This window comes from Mus caroli, chromosome 19 (genome assembly GCF_900094665.2).
Source record: "Mus caroli chromosome 19, CAROLI_EIJ_v1.1, whole genome shotgun sequence".
NCBI classification, from domain to species: domain Eukaryota; kingdom Metazoa; phylum Chordata; class Mammalia; order Rodentia; family Muridae; genus Mus; species Mus caroli.
In genome coordinates, this window is record NC_034588.1 from 35,518,149 (window position 1) to 35,539,118 (window position 20,970).

At 38.5% G+C, this 20,970-nt stretch overlaps 1 protein-coding gene across 2 annotated transcripts in view; it reads left to right on the forward strand.

The window, feature by feature from the left end:
- Hells (helicase, lymphoid specific) overlaps positions 1-11,862 on the forward strand; it is a 36,936-nt gene extending 25,074 nt beyond the window's left edge. Inside the window, exons 16-23 of one of the 2 annotated variants that reach the window (XM_021151191.2) lie at positions 1,154-1,237; positions 1,317-1,436; positions 3,322-3,438; positions 3,952-4,111; positions 8,087-8,183; positions 8,870-8,946; positions 11,167-11,307; positions 11,827-11,862. In XM_021151191.2, the coding sequence (XP_021006850.1) occupies positions 1,154-1,237; positions 1,317-1,436; positions 3,322-3,438; positions 3,952-4,111; positions 8,087-8,183; positions 8,870-8,946; positions 11,167-11,261 (750 nt within the window). In that variant the 3' untranslated portion in view covers positions 11,262-11,307; positions 11,827-11,862. Of the gene's footprint in view, positions 1-1,153; positions 1,238-1,316; positions 1,437-3,321; positions 3,439-3,951; positions 4,112-8,086; positions 8,184-8,869; positions 8,947-11,166; positions 11,715-11,826 lie in introns of those variants that run through there. The other variant, XM_021151190.1, reaches the window with a different exon arrangement.
- Positions 11,863-20,970: the final 9,108 nt, after the last annotated feature.

Consider the following 20,970-nt stretch of genomic DNA (forward strand, 5'->3'; position numbering starts at 1 on the left):
CCTGGACCTAGGGCGGCCGCGTTCTTCAGACACGGGGCCGCTGTGGCGGCGGCAGAAAGCACCACCCGGGACAGCATTGTCTGCGAAGAGCGGGACAGCGGACTCCGTGTCCCTGTGACCCCGACCCGAGTCTGTCAGGGGCAGGCTGAACTGTTTTCTTATGCAAAACTTTTCTAGTTTAGTTTGCTGTTTTAATTTGGGGATGGAGGTGGGGGTGGGGAGGGCTGCCTTGGAAATCACTATGTCAACCAGGATGGCCTTTGATCCTGAGTGTTGGAAGTAAAGATGTGTACCACCATATCTCTGGCTGAAATAGAATCTTTTTGTTGTTGTTTTGTTTACAAGACAGGGTTTCTCTGTAGCACTGGCTGTCCTCGAACTGGCTCTGGATCAGGCTGGCCTCTAACACATAAGAGTTCTGCCTGCCTCTGACTCCCAAGTGCTAGAATTAAAAGTGTGTGCCATTACCACTTTGGCTTATTTTTATTTTATGTGTGTTTGCCTGCATGTTTGTATATGCATTATGTATGTGCATCATGCTTGTTTGGGTCAAAAGAAGGGGTCTGATCTCAGCAACTGGAATATTATGGCCTATGAGCTGCCAAGGGGGTTTTGGGACATAAACTTGCCAGTGCTCTGCAAGAACAGCAAGACTTCTCAACCAGTGAGCCATCGCTTCAGCCTCCGATTTTAATTGTTTTTGCACAAGCTGGCCACAACCATTTTATATAAGTGAAGCTGGCCTTGGACTTCATTCAGATCCTTCTGCCTCTGCCACCTCAGTGCTTAGATTTCAGACATGTGCTACCACACCTCTCTATACAAAACTTTTAAGAGAGTTGTAGGAAATGTAAATCATGTTTTGTGGTTAAGTTCATAGTTATTTTAACTTAATTTTTTTTTGTCTTTTTCTTGAAAAGTAATTATATCAATTTAAAAATATTGAATAATAACTTGTCGTTGAAAATTGAACTGTTAAGGTTGGGTGTGGTAACACATGCCTTTTATACCAGCACTCCTATTGGTAAATAGAGGCGGGAGGATCTCTCAGATTAAAAACCAGAAAGAAAAAAAAATTGAGCTATTAAAATGGCACATGATTGGAAATTATATTAACATTTTTTTTCTTTCTTTTTTCTTGTCTACTTTTAAGATTGATGAAGAATTGGTAACAAATTCTGGGAAGTTCTTAATTTTGGATCGAATGCTGCCCGAACTTAAAAAAAGAGGTCACAAGGTACTTCTGACTAGAATTTTAGGTCTTTAGTTTCTTATGAATCAGTATAGTTATTAACATAGATGTGTTAAAATTCTAGGTTCTTGTGTTTTCACAAATGACAAGCATGTTGGACATCTTGATGGATTATTGCCATCTTAGAAACTTCATCTTCAGCAGACTTGATGGGTCCATGTCTTATTCGGAAAGAGAAAAAAATGTAAGACCTCACATGAATTTCTTTTTTGTGACTTCTGTCTTCATCTTTGAAATAATATGACCAAATACTTTATAGTAAGATTGATTAAGGATAAGCATTTTGATTTGAGTACTAACAGACCTTAGTTCTGAGTTTCATACCTATGTATGCACACACAACCTTCTGGTGCAGTCTTAGATATAATAGTATCCTACTTCACTGCTGTAAGAATAATGGGCAATAGGGGATTGTATTCTGCTTTTTACCCTAGTTTTCATCTTTTCATTATGATAATTGTAAGCATGTGGCAATTAGAGTTTCCTAGTTGGCTATTAATCCACCCAGAACCTGCCAGTTAACATCTCATTGTTTCTTTATATCACACTTGTGATGCAGCAATAGGCCATTGTATCTACTTGACAATGTTTATATTTATGTTTATAGTATGTGCATGATTATTACCTGTATGTATTTTGTACCACACGAATGAATACCTGACACCTAGGCAGACTAGAAGAGGATATACAGTCTGTAGGAACTGAATCCCAGACACTGTGAGAACAATAAGCACTCATACCCACCACACTTCCCAATTTTAGTTAAGCATTTCCTTATTTGTATGTTTTTATGTGTATGAAGATAAACATGGTCTACAACTTACATGGAAGTCAAAGGACAGCTTGATGAGTTACTCTCTTTCCATCATGTGGGTTACGAGGATTGAACTCAGGTTGTAAGTCTTAGAGACACAGCTATTTTTATGGGTAGTGTTTTGGTTTTGTCAGGCACATTTACATTATATTGCCCTGGGTAGCACTTGGAATACTCTTGTTTTCTTGACTTCCAGTGTTAGGATTACAAGTGTGAACCACCATACATAACTGTTCTCTGGATGTGTTTAGATTATATATTCGTCATTGACTTTTGCAACAGAGTTACTATGTAGCAAATAAAATATGTATTATGTTTTTGACAAGTATGTGCAAAATTTGTTAAATACATCTACTGAGATCAAAATTACCACCTGCCCAGAAAGTATGTGCTTCTTCCTAGTTAAGCAACCCATCTCATTTTTTTTTTTTTTTTGGTTTTTCGAGACTGGGTTTCTCTGTGTAGCCCTGGCTGTCCTGAACTCACTGTGTAGACCAGGCGGGCCTCAACTCAGAAATCCACCTGCCTCTGCCTCCCGAGTGCTGGGATTAAAGGCGTGCGCCACCATGCCCAGCTCCATCTCATTTTTTAATACTGTTTCTGGTTTGTGTGTGTGTATCTGTCTGTTGGTTGGCTTTGTATGTGTTTGTTGTGTGGATGTGTATATGAGCATGTACCAAGGTAAGGAAGACATTCAATGTCGTCTTCCTTTCTTCCATGTCTTAGAGACAGGGTACTTCTCTGACCCTAGAACTCATTAACTAGGCTTGTATGGCAGGTGCTTTACTGATTGAGCTGTCTGTTAACGTAGTTTTGTCTGTTTTTTGATACTGGGTATGATACATACCTTTAACAAAATAAAAATATTTTGCGTAATGTAAATGTTTGAAAAGCAATATTTATATAAGTAGAGGTTTTTTGTTGTTCTTATTGTTGTTTTGGTTTGGTTTTTTTCTTTTTGTTTTGTTTTGTTTTTGTTTTTTCGAGACAGGGTTTCTCTCTATAGTCCTGGCTGTCCTGGAACTCACTTTGTAGACCAGGCTGGCCTCAGAAATCTGCCTGCCTTTGCCTCCCAACTGCTGGGATTAAAGGTGTGCGCCACCACTGCCCGGCTAAGCATAGGTTTTATTAGCTAATATAATTGTTTCCTAGCTGTGTGGGAAAAGACTTTAACAGTGATATTTAAAAATAATGCCCTCCATGTTTATAGTTAGTTTCTTTAAAAAATTTTTATGTCTGTTTCTTTTGCATTTAGATATACAGTTTCAACACGGATCCAGATGTTTTTCTTTTCTTAGTGAGTACACGAGCTGGTGGTTTAGGCATAAACTTAACTGCAGCAGATACAGTGATCATTTATGACAGTGATTGGGTAAGAAATGCAGCAGTATGCTGATTATATTTCTGTTCTGAAAACGTCTTTTATTTGTTTTGAAAAGTGCCTGTTTGCAGGTAGGAATTTATCAAGTTTTCTGTAGATAAAAACTTAAAAGACATTTTCAGAGTATTTAAATAATTTTAAGTTACTTTTATTAATTTAGTGGGTGTATTTGTGTATGTGAGTGACATATAGAGGTCAGAGGACAGTATGCAGGAATTGGTTCTTTGTACTGTGTGGATCCTGGGTATTGAACACAAGTGGTCAAGTTTACTGGCAGATACCTTTACCCGCTGAGCCATCTCAGTGGCCCCTGTGGGAGCAGTTAAGTAGAAAACTTCATAACTGTTACGTGAGTTGTAATTTTTACAGCCATACTGGAAGTTAAAATGAATCTAAACCATTAAAAAAAGTTTCTCCCCAGATAATGTATATGATTTTATTTTTCACCAATTTTTTTTCAGGTTTAACAATTCTATTAACTGTAAATTTCTTTTCAACTTTAAGAATCCTCAGTCTGATCTCCAGGCTCAAGATAGATGTCATAGAATTGGTCAGACAAAGCCAGTTGTTGTGTATCGTCTTGTAACAGCAAATACTATTGACCAGAAAATTGTGGAAAGAGCAGCTGCTAAAAGAAAGTTGGAGAAGCTGATAATCCATAAAAGTAAGTAATTTTTAACTTGCTTTAAGTAGTATATTTATTTTATTATTTATGAATGTGTTGCTTGTATGTATGTCTTCCATATGCAAACCTAGTGATCAGGGAAGCCAGAAGAAGATATTGGCTCACCCAGTTCCTGAAGTAACTAACTATTGTGGGCTCCATGTGGCTGCTGGGAATTGACTCAAGTTCCCTGTAAAAGCATCCAATGCTCCAAATCTGAGCCATCTCTATAGCTGTATAATAATTATTACGAGGTAATTTTGTGCTTCAGTTATCCATGTTATATGGTGAAAATTTCCAGTGTTTATCTATCCATCCATCTTTATAGTCATTCATTCATTCATTTTGGTTTTTTTTTGTTTTCAAGATAGATTCTCTGTGCACAGCCCTGACTGCTAATCTGTCTGTCTATTTAATGTATATGAGTGCACTGTCTCTGCCTTCAGACACACCAGAAGAGGGCATCAGATCCCATTACAGATGGTTGTGAGCCACCACGTGGTTGCTGGGAATTGAACTCTTCAAGACCTTTCCAAGAGCAATCAATGCTTTTAACCTCAGAACCATTTCTCTAGCTCACTTGCTTGCTTGCTTTCTCTCCCTGCCTCCTCCCCTCCCCTCCCCTCCCTTTAGTCCAATGGTTGAGTATAGGTATCTGCATCTATCTCAGTTAGCTGCTGGTAGGACCTCTCATGGGACAGCTCCTGTCTGTAAGCACATCATAACATCAGTAAGAGTCAGGCCTTGGTACCCATGCCTCCTGTTGAGATAGATTACAAGTTGAGCTGACTGCCTTTCCTTCAGTCTCTTCTCCATTTTATCCCTGCAGTTCTTTTAGACAGGAAGAAATCTAGATCAGAAATTTTGACTGTGGGTTAGTAACCCTGTCCCTCCACTTGAGGGCTTGTCTTTGTACTAGAGGTGGAATCTTTCAAGTTCCCTCTCCTCATTGTTGGGAATTTTGGCTAAGGTCACCCCATTGAGTCCTGAGACCTCCAGACCTCTAGTACTGTCCACAGGATATTCCTGACCCTCCTGCCCCAGAGGCTGCATATTTCCTTTCTTCTGGCCCTCTGGGCTTTTCTTCTGTACTCCCTTTCCTCCATATCTGATCTTGTTCCCCTTTTCCCCTTCCTCTTCCACCCAGGTCCCTCCCTCCCTCTAGCTCCCATGATTATTTTCTACCCCTTTCTAAGTAGAATTGAAACATCCTCATTTGGGCCTTTCTGCTTGTTATACTTCTTATGGTCTGTAGGGTGTATCCTAGGTATTCAGTACTTTTTGTCTAATATCCACTTATCAGTGAGTATATACCATGCATGTCCTTTTGGGTCTGGGTTACCTGTCTCAGGATGATATTTTCTAGTTCCATCCATTTGCCTGCAAAACTCATGATGTACTTGTTTTTAATAGCTGAATAGTATTCCATTGTATAAATGAACCACATTTTCTGTATGGATTCTCCTGTTGAGGGACATCTTAGTGTCCTCTAAGTTTGGTTATGTTGTGTCTTCATTTTCACTGAATTCTATAAAGTTTTTGATATCTTTCTTTATTTCTTCCCAGACCAAGTTATCATTGAGTTGTTCAGTTTCCTGAGTATGTGGGCTTTTTGTTGTTTTTGTTGTTATTGAAGTCCAGCCTTATTCTGTGGTGATGTGATAGAATGCATGGGATTATTTAAATCTTATAGCCATTGAGTCTTGTTTTGTGTCTGATTGATTTTATGGTCAATTTTGGAGACGGTTCCATTAGATGCCAAGAAGAAGGTATATTCTCTTGTTTTAGGGTGAAATGTTCTATAGATATCTCTTCTATTATCTTCACTATGTCTCTGTTTTATTTTCTTTTACCATGATTGTCTATTAGTGAGAGTAAGTCTCCTACTACTATTGTGTGAGGTTCAATGTGTGTTTTGAGCTTTAGTAAAGTTTCTTTTATGAATGTTGGTACCCATGCATTTGGGGCATAGATGTTCAGAACTGAGACTTTTTCTTGGTGGATTTTTCCTTGGAATATGAAGTGTCCTTCCCATCTCATTTGATAGCTTTTGGTTGAAAGTCTATTTTATTGGATATTAGGATGGCAACTCCTGCTTGTTTCTTGGGACAAATTGCTTGGAAAACTTTTTTCTAGCCTTTTACTTCTGAGGTAGTGTCTGTCTTTGTCATTGAGGTGTGTTTCTTGTATGCAGCAAAATGCTGGATACTGCTTGCATATCCAGTCTGTTTAGCTTATGTCTTTTTTTTTAAAGATTTATTTATTTATTACATGTAAGTACACTGTAGCTGTCTTCAGACACTCCAGAAGAGGGAGTCAGATCTCAATACGGATGGTTGTGAGCCACCATGTGGTTGCTGGGATTTGAACTTTGGACCTTCAGAAGAGCAGTCGGGTGCTCTTACCCACTGAGCCATCTCACCAGCTCAGCTTATGTCTTTTTATTGGGGAATTAACAAGTATGTTAATGATAGAGATTAAAGACAGATGATTGTTAGTTCCCATTATGTTTGTTGTAGGTGTGTGTGTGATTCTTTCCTTTTGGTTTTGTTGTGAGATGATTGATTTCTTGTTTTGTGTAGGTACTCTCCTTGTGTTGGAGTTTTCCTTCTAAAATCCTCTGTAGGGCTGGATTGGTAGATATTGTTTAAATTTGCTTTTATTTTGGAATAATTTGGTCTCACTTGTGTCCCCGGTTACTTCGCACCTCCTGGGAGGCATATGTGTAGGAGGGTATGCAACCCACTGATCTGGCCAGGGTGGAGAAGCAGACCCAAAGGGTAAGATCACTTCCTGAGTTTTATAATCCTCTTTAGCCTGCATATACTTCTTTATGATGTCTGGCTTATTTTTATTTTTTAATTTTATAGTCATCATTATTTTGTGAATTAGATCGAGGCACTGAATTCAGATCTTTCGCCTTTCTTTGGCCCTCATACCTCATTTTGAGAGAAAAATGTGAGACAGAATTATTTTGACTTGGTGGAAAATTTAAATTGTAGTTGAAAATTTGAGAGTAAAATGACCTTATCTTTCATAATTTTTTTTTACCAGTGATAAATAAGAAATTTGATAAAATTATAATTTGACAAAATTATAATTATTTGCTTAAATATTGACTATAGTTTTACTTTATATAAATTTTATCCATGAGTATGTATTCTCAAGTTGTTCCCAGTATTTGAAGATACTAATTTAACAAAATATTGAGGAATGTAAAAATCCAGACTTACAGACATATGCATCTCTTTTAAGTTTTTAATTTTAATTCTCTCATAATTGTATCCTGACTGAAGTTTCTCCACTCCCCCCCCGCACNTATCTGTCCCTTTCCCCTATCTACTACTTTCTTTCCTTAAACAAAAGTCAGGCCTCCTAGGGATCGCAACCAAACAAAAATACATAAATCTTAAGTATACAGTTTATTGGTTGTCATAAATGTATAACCCCAGGAAATTTTTATGAAGCCCTTCTAGTTATTTCTCATATTTCTCTGACAGACACTGTTAGTTTTTGTCAAAAATTATTTTTTTTCTTTAACTATTAAGCTAGGTTTTTTTTTTTTTTCCTAATTTTAATGTATTTTGAGATTCATCTGTTTATATTAGAAGAGTTTTGCTTTACTCAACATTTCATTAACATTTCTGTTGATGGACATTTGAAATGTTACCAGATTGTGTTTATTATGAATAAACTAATTGTTTGAGCCATTGTTTATAAAAAAGCCCCCCTTTTAAGAGGGGCTTTGTGTTTATCTGTCAGTAAATACCAAATTTGTGCCAAATGACCATATAATTTTATACTTCGAGCAAGATCCAATAGTTTTCATTTATAAGTTAAAGGCCAATGAAATGTTACAATGGATCCGTACATACAAATCAGTAAATGTTAAGTTTTCTTTCAGATTGTAATATATTGTAGTTTTCAAAGAAATTCTATAATAAATTTGATTTCTTTTGTTCTTTTCTTTTCCAGATCATTTCAAAGGTGGTCAGTCTGGGCTAAGTCAGTCTAAGAATTTCTTAGATGCAAAGGAATTAATGGAGTTATTAAAGTCTAGAGATTATGAAAGGTAAAATTAAAACATTGTATGTAACATTTAATAATTTAAGAGAGTGAGTGTGTGAATGCTTCTGCTACTGTACCTGTATGGAGATCAGATGACAACTTGTAGGAGTTAGTTTAAGTCTCTCATAATTGTATCCTGACTGAAGTTTCTCCATCCCCCCCCCCCCCCCCATGTCCCTTTCCCCTATCTACTACTTTCTTTCCTTAAACAAAAGTCAGGCCTCCTAGGGATCGCAACCAAACAAAAATACATAAATCTTAAATATACAGTTCATTGATTGTCATAAATGTATAACCCCCAGGTTCTTTTTTGTACCATGTAGGTAGGTCCTGGGGATTGAGCTCAGGTTATCAGGCTTGGCGGCAGGGACCTTTTTATTTTTTAAACTTTCTAATTTTTTATTTTATGTATATCGATGTTTTAGCTGCTTATATTTCTGTATCATATGCATGGCTTACACTTTGAGAAGCCAGATGGGGTATTAGGTTTCCCAGAGCTGGAGTTAAATATTGCTAGTTATGAGCTGAGTTAGATGGTGAGGTGTGCGAATGGAACTCAGGTCATTTATAAGAGCAACCAGTCCTATTAGCCTTTAAGCTATCTTGTCTGTCTGCAAAATTACTTAACTTATAATGTAATATAGAGTTCTTTGTAAATTTTCATATACTTGGATTTTTTTTTTTAAATAGGGAAGTAAAAGGATCCAGAGAGAAGGTCATTAGTGACGAAGATCTAGAATTATTGTTGGATCGAAGTGATCTCATTGGTGAGTATTTGCCCTTGTTTTTGTAAAGAAAACTGAAACCTATTCAGAATGTAGTGTAATGAAGCTTTGGTATAGTTTATTCAGGCATAATTGTCCCCACCATTTAGTGAACATTATTTTTTTACTGTTTGTCTTTTGTTGAAGACTTAAAACCTAGTTGAGAGACTGCTGAGGTGGCTCAGAGGTTAGGAGTTCTGCTCTTGCTGAGAATGCGGGTTCGATTTGACTCACAATCCTCCTTAACTCCAGTTCCAGGGGGAATCTATGGCATGCACAGACACATACATGTACATAATTTTAAAAATGAATACATCTTTTAAAATGGAAAAAAAATATCAGGAAGGAGACCAATGAGGGAGGGGGTGGTAAGGAGAATTTTTTGTCCGTCCATCCCCCCCCCCCCCAGTCCCCGTTGTGTATTTGTTATAATAGTGGAGGATCAGCCAGTGTGTACATATGTGTACATATAGTGGGAATCTCAGTGTTTACAGGAAAAAGGCGTCAGTTGAGACATTCTAACTGAGCACTTCTCCATGGTGTTAAACTGAGCAATTGGGGTCAGTGTTAGATTTTAGAATATTGGCACTAAGAATGTAATTTCATCTATTATTTCATTCATTCATGTTTTTGCAGTTGTCTCACTTTTTTACTGCAGTTTTAAAACAGTATCCAAATTGAGTTCATTATTTAACTTAAATTACTACTCATCTTTTGTTTTTCTGTGTTAGTGGCTTCCTGGAGGACCTCAGTGATTTGTCCTTGCAAAATGCCCTATAACCCATTGTCTTAAAGTTCCATATCTGAGCCATGAACAGTGTCTTCTCATCTTTATCTGTGCTAGAATTTATCTGGTTTCTTTATTTTAGGTTTGTTACCTAGTTTGAGTTTGGTTGCTTACTTGTGTTTTAGAGAATGTGGGGAATTCAGTTGAAGGCATTACTAAGCTCTTCCCACTACCCAGAAGGCAGGTCTTAAACACCCAGCTGGGAAGTTATTTCTGAACTCAGGACTAACCAAGCATAGTAGCTGTCACTTTAACAGTGCAGAAGGAAGTTCTAATTACCATGAAATAATAGACAGAAACAAGAACTGAAATGGCGGAACCAGATGGTGGCGACTCTGGTGGTGGTGGTGGAGCACAGCCCCTTTCCCCAGCATTAAGGGAGTCAGAGGCAGGGAGTTTTCTTTGATTTCAAGGCCAGCCTGGTCTATAGAGCTAATTCTGGAATAGCATGGGCTATACAAAGAAACTCTGTCTTGAAAAACAAAGCAGAAAAAGAATTAAAATATCTCTCAAAAGATGGGAAAACAGTTAAATGACACCATGCCCAGCAGGAATAAGGCAGCTCAGAAGGCTGGGGAAGTGATTTATATACCCAGAACTCATGAAATGCTGGTCATGATTGCACATATGCTAGTCACCTTCACTGTGAGAGGTCGGGGAAGGAGGGAAGAGTGATGAAGAAGGCACCTAACATCCTCCTGATCTTTACTTATTCTCAGGTGTGAGCACACAGAGGCACATACACTTGGTGTGTGTGTATGGATAGTATACATATGAATTACAGAGCTCACTTTGAAAAATCAAATTTTGTTAAATTAGTGGTAAAGAATTTTGTGAGATACATGGCACATAAACAAGTTTGCACTGGTTCTAAGTTGAAATTTAGTTTTTTGTGGTGTCTACTTTAAAAAAGTTGCTTTTTATTATGTATGTCTGAGTATTTTGCCTGTATGTGTGTGTGTCTGTAGCAGGTGCGTGCCTGGTTCCTGCAGAGGCCAGAAACATTTGTCACATCCTGGAACTGGATGCTTGTCAAATGTGCGTGCTAGAGCTCTGCACGAGCAACTAATGCTTATAACCACTGATCATCTCTCCAGCCACCAGCGCTCAAATTCTGCAGGATTGTCTCTTCAAAAAGCATCTCTGAGAAAAGAATTAGATTAGGTTTTTTGTTTTATACCTTTGTACACATAGATTTGGATCAGCAAAATAAGGCTTCATATTCTTTCCTCTCTATTGATTGGAGCTGACATAAGGCAGTATTAAAGTGAGCTCTGTGGGTAAGGGAAAGAATATTCCACAATTCTCTGTGTCTTTATATAAAATTTTAGAGAGAGGACTTGTGACATCTCAACATTATATTAGAAATATTTTACAATATACTTTGGATTTAATATGCATTTAAAAATGTATGTGTTTTGATATTTCTCTCTTAGATCAAATGAAGGCTTCAAGACCAATTAAAGAGAAGACAGGAATATTCAAAATACTAGAAAATTCTGAAGATTCCAGTGCTGAATGTTTATTTTAATGTAGAACTAAATGGCTTTTAAAAACTTTGGTTTACATCCATTCTGGTAATTTGCCTGTTGGCTTTGAAATCCATATTGTTCACTTTACTTTTATAATATATCAGTTTTTATAATGTAACTAGTATTATTGCATACTTGATGAAAATTTTGTGGATTTTACTTAGTATAAAATTCCTATAAATTTAAATTTTTCAGTTAGTTTTTGGGACTGGGTAGTACTTTTGAGTTTGTTATTATGTACTTAACCATTGCCAAGTTTATCAGTCTTCCTGTGGAAGTTTAGTGTCTCCCCCACCCTCTTTAGTAATGTAATTCATGGGATTTGGACTTCAGTTATGGAGTAGGCATTTGATAGGGGGAGATTGATTGAAACTGTACTTTCTGTTGCTGAAGTAAAGTTTTTGATTTTTGGGTCAATAATTTGACTTACCAAATAAATGTTTATTATAATATGATCTGGTCACATTATTTTTTCAGGAAACTAGTAATTTATTTAAAATAGTAAGCCTTATTTAATACTAGGATTCAACAATATTGTCTGAACTGACTTTGTTCTTTTGTAAGGATGTCAAAGATTTTAGCAGGAAGGCGCAAAGAAAATGTAAGATATTGATGAAAAAACAGAATTTAGGAGTGATATATTGTACTAAGGAAGAATGGAAGTTGAATGGAGAATTTATAGAAGGGATGCAGATACAACCAGAGCGATATGCATAAGAAACTCCGGATACAAATTAAGGAGCATACCAGCCACAAAGAGAACAATCAAGGCCCTGCCCAGGAGATTATATGACAGTGAAGAAGAAATCCCGAGTTTACCCTACCTAGGAGAGGGGAGATATTCAACAACCCATTTATTTATTTATTTCCTTTAAAAAATACTTTTGTGTGTGCATGTATTGTTTGATTCCCCTGGAGCTAGAGTTATAGTAGGTTATTAGCTTCCTGACACTGGTGCTGAGAGACAAACACAAGTCCTTTGGAAGAGCACTGCTGAGCTGTCTTTTTAGCCCCTGAAACATTTATCTACTTACTGATTGTGCTGTGGGAAATTGTTCTACTTTATGACGCAGCCGGGGGTGGGGGTGGGGGCGGTTGGGGGGCGGCGGCATCAAGACAGGTTTCTCTTTGTAGTCCTTGAACTCATTTTGTAGATCAGGCTGGGTTAGAACTTTTCGAGATCTATTTGCTTCTGCCTTCCAAGTGCTGACAGTAAATGCGTGCACCACTACCACCAGGCTAATCTTGAACAGAGTCATCCTTTCCTTTCTGAGGTAACAGCTCTTGGGAGGCATCCATATTTAGTGTTAAGGAACCCAGAGCTTTGTACCTGCTAGACAAGTACTTGACTGTCCTTAGACTTCTTCTTCTTCTTCTTCTTCTTTTTTTTTTTGTAAAATATGTTTTATTGTTCTTCAAAAGGGTTCAGGGTTTGGTTGTAAATCAGGCTGCACACCTTCTGTCAGTCTAACCTCTCTCACAAGTCAAACTGGCTTCAGTTAGCAATACTTCATTAAATCCAAAAGAACTTCTTTAACTCTTTTTGAGAGAGTGTTTTAGGTTGCCCAGGTTGTCCTTTGTTAATATCTCCTTGTCTTTGTCTACTTAGCTAGGATCATGGTACATACCATACTCAGCTTCTTTAGTTTAATAGTTACTCTCTGGGGTCAATAGAAGATTTGCATGTCAGAAAAGTGTATCGCAGGAACTAATATAATTTTGTGATTGTTAACATGGGCTCTGTAGTCAGTTCTGGGATATTTTAATGTGATCTTTGGGAAATGAATGACCTAGTAGCTATAGTTTCCTGCAAACTGTAGCAACCATAAGTCTAGGCATTGGTGTAAGGATTAAATTATATGCAATACAGGTGCAAAATAAAATTTTCTTTCATCTCAGAGGGGGGATATTATATATATCTATCTCTTAGGATACTGTCCTTTAACATGTCAGCTGGACTCTTCTGAAGAGACTGTATGCTTAAAGGTTTTCTTTTCTTTCTGACACTGTAGTTGTCTTTAGACACCAGAAGAGGGCATCAGATTTCATTACAGATGGCTGTGAGCCACCACGTGGTTGCTGGAATTTAACTCAGGACCTCTGGAAGAGCAGTCAGTGCTCGGAACCTGAGCCATCTCTCCAGCCCATCTTCTTGGTTTTTCATTTGGTTAGTCTTGCTGTAGTTTTGCCTGTATAATCTACATCAGAATCAGCTTCAAGTTTTGTTATTTCTATGATCATATTCCATTGTTTCATGTATTCATTTTATTATTTTCTTTAAACTATGTTAGATAATATAAATAACTGAGTTTTCAATGTTGATTATTTACATATTTAAAGATGTTATTTTCTCTGTTCCTTTAGACATTCCATAAACTTTGTTGGTTATATTTTCACAGTTATTTATCTGTTTCCTAAATTTTCCTGTTAAACCAAGGATTTCTTAGATATTTATCTTGCAGGTATATTACTTTTAAAAGTTATTGTTACCATTTACCTACATTGTGTTATGTGAGAAAACATTATTAGTGTGATGCTCACTGCATTGTATTGCTTGCTTGTTTATTGCTTCCGTGACAGGGTCTCCTGGGCTGGCTTCACATTTGCCAAGAATGACCCTGAACTACTGACCCTCCTGCCTCCACCCACCAAGTGCAGGCATTGCAGGCTTGCTCCACCACACATGCATGGTGTTTAACTTTTAGATGATTCACTTTCTTTTTGACTCAATACATGATCAGTTTTGTGAATGTCTTCATTTATACTTGAAAAAATATACTTTTTTGATTATTGCTTTACAAATTGTTTTATTCTTTAATAAATATCCATAATTGCTTAATTTGTTAATTTTCTTTTTGAGAAGCTTATATGTTAAAAATTTATAGTTGTCTATTATATTCTCTGTATAATTACACTACTAGTTTAAAGCCACCAGATACAGTTGTAGGAACAGAACTGATATTTTGCAAGAGTTACAAGCATTCTGAACCACATTTCTTCAGCTGAATTTTCTCCAGTGGTTTTCTTTCTGTTGTTTGCTCTGAAGAAAATTTTTGTTTGTTTGTTTTATCAAACTTGTATACAAACACACACAGAATTTGCAAGGGTATGTACACACCACGGCTATGGTTAGTCTTATTACCATACTTTTGTTGCTTTACAGTCATTTAATTTCTAGCCCTATAAAAAGAACTACTTCAGCCTCAATGGTAGAGGCTATAGTGAGCGCGCACTTAGGATATCCTAGATGATCTCATCTTGCTTGCTCCTGGAGATTACATCATCTCAGATGACATCATCCGAGCCTAAAACATACCATTAGCGGTAACTTCAGTCCTTAATTAGAGATGACTTCATCCCTTCCTTAGTCAGAAATGACCTTGTTTGGATAGTCCTTTTGTTATTCCCCATAGAAAGAAAAGAAAAAAAGATGACTTCATCCCAGATATTGAAATCTCCATGACACACACATGGACTATGCTCCGGTTTACAGGGCAGTGGGCGTTAATTGGCATTTGTTGCTTTATTTCTTCATCGGATGTTAGGGATTCTGTTCAGTTTCTGAGCCTGCTGTGCACTTAAGCACATGATAATGGTTGGCTTCTTGTACTCTTAAGAATACATACATACCTAAAATTCTATGCCTAAAAAGCGATTTGCTGTTGAATGACTATGTCTTCCCCAATGCATGTTGAAACCTAATCTCAGTGATGACATTTTGGAAATGCAGTGAGAGTTTATAAACCAAGGTGTAAGTAGATTGCCGAAATGCAGTATCGGTGGGACATATTTGCCTCTTTTACCATGTGAGGATACAATAAAAATTGTTTATAAACCAAGATGTAAGTATATTGTCAATTGCCTGACACGTCTCCAATGCTGCATAAATGAATTTCTGGCCCTTAAAAGCTATCCATAATTTTTTTCTATTGTAAGAGCCCAAATGGACTAAGAAAAAAACTAATGTCATTCTAAAAATTAGTGTTTATCATTGCTTTTCCCAGGGTTCTCTTGATTCATATAAACCCTTTCATCCACTTCAGTGAAGAACATCCACTCTTATCTCTTCTTGACCACATTTTATTACAACTTCCTATCTTGAATCACTAACCATATTTTCTTTTAACTTAGTTATACAGAAGACATGTTTATGTATTTACCTCTGTAGGTAACTTCACTCCTGAATTAGAGATGACATCATCTCTTAGTCACATATTTATGTATTTTACTAATAAGTTCATTATTGCCTTCAACAATGTAACAGTGTAGCTGCTGGAGCCTGCAGTAAAACATGAAATATATTGAGGGGCTTTAGAGATGGCTGACTGCCCTTGCAAAGGACCTGAATTTGATTCCCAGTACTCATATCAGGTGGCTCATGCCTGCCTGTATGCCAGTTCCATGGCACCTGACATCTCTGGCCCTTAGGAATACACATTCATGATGTGTAAATGCACACACATAATTAAGAAGTGCTTCTAAAAGAGTATCATTATTGGCAAATTTCTAATAACCCTGCCATGATGCTACTGATGCTCAGAAACTTCATGTCCATTTTATTCAGCCACGCAAATAGGGAATTAGTTATGGACAAATCTAAGAATATTCTTATACTTTATTTTATTCCTTCTCTTTACTCATGTTTTCTATATTGTTGAAAGCAACTTATATAGTGGAATATTAATTATATTCCATTATTACCCCCACAGATTCCTTTAAAAGGTGACAACCACCTGCCCCCTCCCACTCCCAGCTCCTCCAGCCCTTCTGACAGCTCCCCTACTAGGGTCCCTGAACTCAGTCTGATGTTTGGCTCCAAGCATCCACATCTGTATTGATCAGTTGCTGGCCAAACCTCCCAAGGAAAAGCCACACCAGATTCCTGTCAGCAAGTGCCTCTTGGCAATGGCAACTCTGTTGGGTTTTCTGTTTGAGCTAGGTTCAAACCCCAGAGACCCAACAGATTAATCTGCAAAGGACGTTTGCCATGCTCCCAGACAGGTTCCTGACTTGACCCAGCTCCATAATTCTGTGGCTATCAATCATGTAGGCTGTCTGGACTCCATCCCCACAGTTACCTGGTGTGTCTAAGACAGAACCTGTCATCTTTGGCCTTCCTGAGGCCCAGAGATCCTAGAGTCGCCTCTCCCATGGTACCCAGCAGTTTGTGATGCCCAAGAGTCAGAGCAGAGACTGCTCCTTCCCCACCCACCACAGCAGGGTCCAGTGGCCTAACACGACCTGATGTCCAGTCCATCCTGTAGCGGTTCCATGGGGTCCCATGTCAGTCTCCAGCATCCGCTGGCCCAGAGCCCCGGAGCTCTGGCAGGACTTGGGTCATCTCTCACACCCTTTTGTTTCCTCACACCTGGCAATTATAGATGGTTTTGAGCCACCATATATGTTGCTGGGCATTAAGCTCAGGAACTCTGGAAGAGCGACCAGTGATCTTAACTTCTGAGCCATTTCTCCAACCTTATTTTGAATTTTTTTTTTTCTTTTTGTTTGCCTTTTTTGTGGGTATGAAGGTAGAAGGGATCTGAAAGGAGTTAAGGGGTGAGGAGAAGGAACATGATCAACGTATATTGTATGAAAAAAATACTTAAAAATAAAATCATTTTTAAAAGTTTGGATTTAAATAAAGTTAAATTGCTGGGCAGTACTGATGCAGGCCTTTAATCCCAGCACACGGGAGGCAGAAACAGGTGGATTTCTGAGTTCGAGGCCAGCCTGGTCTACAGAGTGAGTTCCAGGACAGCCAGGGGTATTTCCACTGGCAAGCATCACCTTATGGTATATTGTCTTTGTCATATATTGATTGATTAATGGACACACTTTTAAGAGTTTATGTGAACATATAAACGTATATATTGGCATAAAGTTTTATTTCTCTATAATGTCTTTGCCATGTTTTGTGTCACAGTAATACTGATGTTTGAAATCAAGTAAGAAGGTATTTTACTTTTTGGAAAAAGTGCTTTCTGCTTTTGTCACAAGGCCAGCATTGCTGCTTCTGTTTCTATCACAAGGAAAGCCATTTAAACCAGGGGACAATTCTAATTATACAACGCACTTATCTGACTACCATGACGTTTAGGATAATCTATTTCAGACTATTCCATTTGTATTATATTTGGTGGTTAGTGAATTTTGTGTTCTGTGCTAGGTGAGGAACTATGGTCTTAGAGCTCTGGCTCTCTGTAGTTCCTGTTCTTAGGTAATCTCTTGGATCTGGTTGATTTAATTGGTTCTTCAGTACAGACTATGAACTATCTCCTTGTGAACGAGTAATTCATATTAGATCAATGTTCAGTGAGAACATGCATTTGGATTAGCTGTTTTCATCAGTATCAAGCGTCCTGATTGCTAGTATAGAGCTTACCACAGAGCGAGTCATTGGGGACAGGGCCGTGTAGCTTCAGCTTTTGTTTTCCTGATTCCTATGAGTCAGCTCCTAGGGCCACTGCTAACCCGTTCCTGATGTCATCTCCACGGGCAGGAGAGGAAGCTGAAATGCAGTACAGTCTCTAGCTCATCACCAGCTCTCATCTGTGTGATGTGAAGGCTCTACCATAGTTCTCTTGAAATCCGACAGCTGCTCTTTCCAGAAAATCTGTGGCCCTAGACCAGACTCAGGATTGGCACAGCCTGGTCTGTTGTTTGTATCATGTGACCTTTGGTTTGTATTACATGTTGTTTGTATTATGGGCCTTAGGCTGAAGGCAGCTTTTTTTCCCTCTTTCTTTCTTTCTCTCTCTTCTTTCTTTTTTTTCCGAGACAGGGTTTCTCTGTGTAGCCCTGGCTGTCCTGGAACTCACTCTGTAGACCAGGCTGGCCTCGAACTCAGAAATCTGACTGCCTCTGCCTCCCAAGTGCTGGGATTAAAGGCGTGAGCCACCACACCTGGCTGAAGGCAGCTTTTTAGTATGACTGAAACTCAGTCAGCTTTCCTTCTCCTTCCGAGAGATTTTGAGAGAGAGAGAGAGAGAGAGAGAGAGAGAGAGAGAGAGAGAGAGAGAGAGAGGCAGAGGCAGGTGAATTTCTGAGTTCAAGAACAGCCTGGTCTACGTAGTGAGTTCCAGGACAACCAGGACTACACAGAGAAACCCTGTCTTGAACCCCCCCCCCCCCCCCCGAATTAAAGAACACGGCTGGATATACAATGCTTTTAGATGAAAATGAAATAACCAATACCATAATAGAAGTAAAAGAAATTGCAAGCATTTAAAAAAGATGAACAAGACTGACCATTTAGGCTCTACAGGCACCTACATTCATGTTAACATACCAACACACACACACACTCTGAAAAATCTTAAAAAGACAAATTCATGTTCATTAACAGATGAATTGATAAAGATATTGTAGTGTATCTGTATACAATGTGGCATTCAGCCTTATTTGTCACAATATGGATGAATCTGAAAGACATGTTGAGTGAAAGGAGCCAGGCAGAGACAAAAAAGTACCTTATATGCTGAAGCTAACATCTAGCAAACAAAAGGAGTAGAAGCTACTGTCTTCAGGGGAGGGGAGAAGGAAATAGGAAGAGTTAGGTCATATGCTTCAATTTGCAGTTAGGTAAGATGTACAGTGATTTCATATAAGGGCAGTAGTTAATGTTAATAGTATTTTACTGTATATGAAAACTTGCTACAAAATGTATGTATGTGTGTGTGACCTTGTGTACACGTGACAAACTATCACTGAGTTGTATCCCTATTCCACGGAGTTTAACTGCTAGGTATGATATTAATAATAATAAAGCTTGTTGTAAATTGGAGAAAGGTCAGATTTAGGTCCCCGCTCCCAGAATCCCAAGAAGCACAGACTTGAAAGCAACTGCCATATGGTGGTGGATTATGTCACTGTGTGTGACGGTAGTAATCACTTAATTATGTATATCAGAGTATCATGTTGCACACTTTAAATATAGGCAATAAAAGTAAAAATTTAAGCAGTAAAAAATGCTGTAGAGATGAGTTAGCAGTTAAGAGCACTGGCTGCTCTTCCAGATGATCTGGATTCAATTTTCAGCTCACACCTGTTTGTAACTCTAGTTCCAGAGCTTCTGACCCTCTCACACAGACATACATGGAGGCAAAACATCGATGAACATGAAAACAAACAAAACAAACAAAAAATCAGTGTAGTGTATATATCCTGAGTGATGTCTGTGAGTGGCACTATGGCCATTCTGTTATCCTGCACTCTCTGAGGGGTGAGAAGTAACTGGGCTTTGTAGGATGTTCAATGACAAAAGGTGTGTTTATTATCTAAGCTAATTACATGGCCTAACTGGTGATTAATCAATCCTAATGTTACTATAGCACACTAAAGGAAGTTTCCTAATGACTGGGAAGCTTTACTGAGTAAACATTATTTTATATTCAAGTATATGATTTACCTTCAATGCCATAAATTCCCAGTGATCATCCGTCTAAGAATGCAGACGTTTCAACAATCTTTGGATCAAATGATTTGCTTGGTTAACCCTCAATTTAGATAGTATGTTGGAACTATCTGGGGTATTTGGAAAAAAACAAAACAAAACAAAAAAACAAACAGTACCTGGTGTCCATGCTGAGGCACACCCACCCGCGTTCCCCTTCTTCCCCCTCCCCCATGGTACCAGCCATACGTGGGTCAAGTATAAAAGAGTTTATTTGGGGCCATAGGAAGGTGGGGGTGTTGAGAAGGGAGTTGAGGCGGAGAAAGAGAGGAGACACAGAGGTACAGAGACAGAGAGAGACAGAGACAGAGAGACAGAGACAGAGAGAGAGGAGAGAAATGAGAGAAGAGGAGGAGGCAGGCTGGGAATACATGGAGAGGGGAGGGAAGAGGGGGAGAGAGGATGAGAGAGGACTCAGGAAGAAAAAGACCAGAGAGGCTCCTATCTGGATGATGCTACATAAGAGCTGGGCGGAGCCAAGGAGGAATGCTAACAAGCTCACATTGGGTCCCACCCCAGACTAGTTACAACAGGATTTCAGGGTGGAGCTGTAGAGAGTAAGAGTGAAGAACTGCTTCCTTTTGTGTATTTCAACAGGCCAAAGTCCACAAAGAAGATAGATTAAAGCACATCTAGGTGATTGGTCACTGAGGTCTCAGAAGCACTTGTTGAGTTGGCAGCTAGCATTATAAAAGCCCCGGGCTGCAAGCTCACGGGAGTCTCCCTGAGAAGAGAAAGCTGCCATGGATCCAATCCTGGTCCAGGTGCGCTCTCTTTCCTGTCTGCTGCTCCTCTCACGATGGAGACAGAGCTCTGGGAGAGGGAAGCTCCCTCCTGGCCCCATTCCTCTTCCAATTATTGGAAACATCCTTCAGATAGATGTGAAGAACACCGGCCAATCTGTAGGAAAAGTGTTTATAAAAAGCTTCTCCACTGTTACAAAAGAAAATTAATCTTTGCACTGTTTCCTTGTAAAGCAAATATTCCCACAGCTTCTTATATAGAGAGTGCCATAGTTAGAAATAGTGGAATCCTTTTTTTAAAAATATTTTTATTAGGTATTTTCCTCATTTACATTTCCAATGTGTCTTAGTCAGGGTTTCTATTCCTGCACAAACATCATGACCAAGAAGCAAGTTGGGGAGGAAAGGGTTTATTTGGCTTACACTTCCATGCTGCTGTTCATCACCAAAGGAAGTCAGGACTGGAACTCAAGCAGGTCAGGAAGCAGGAGCTGAGCAGAGGCCACGGAGGGA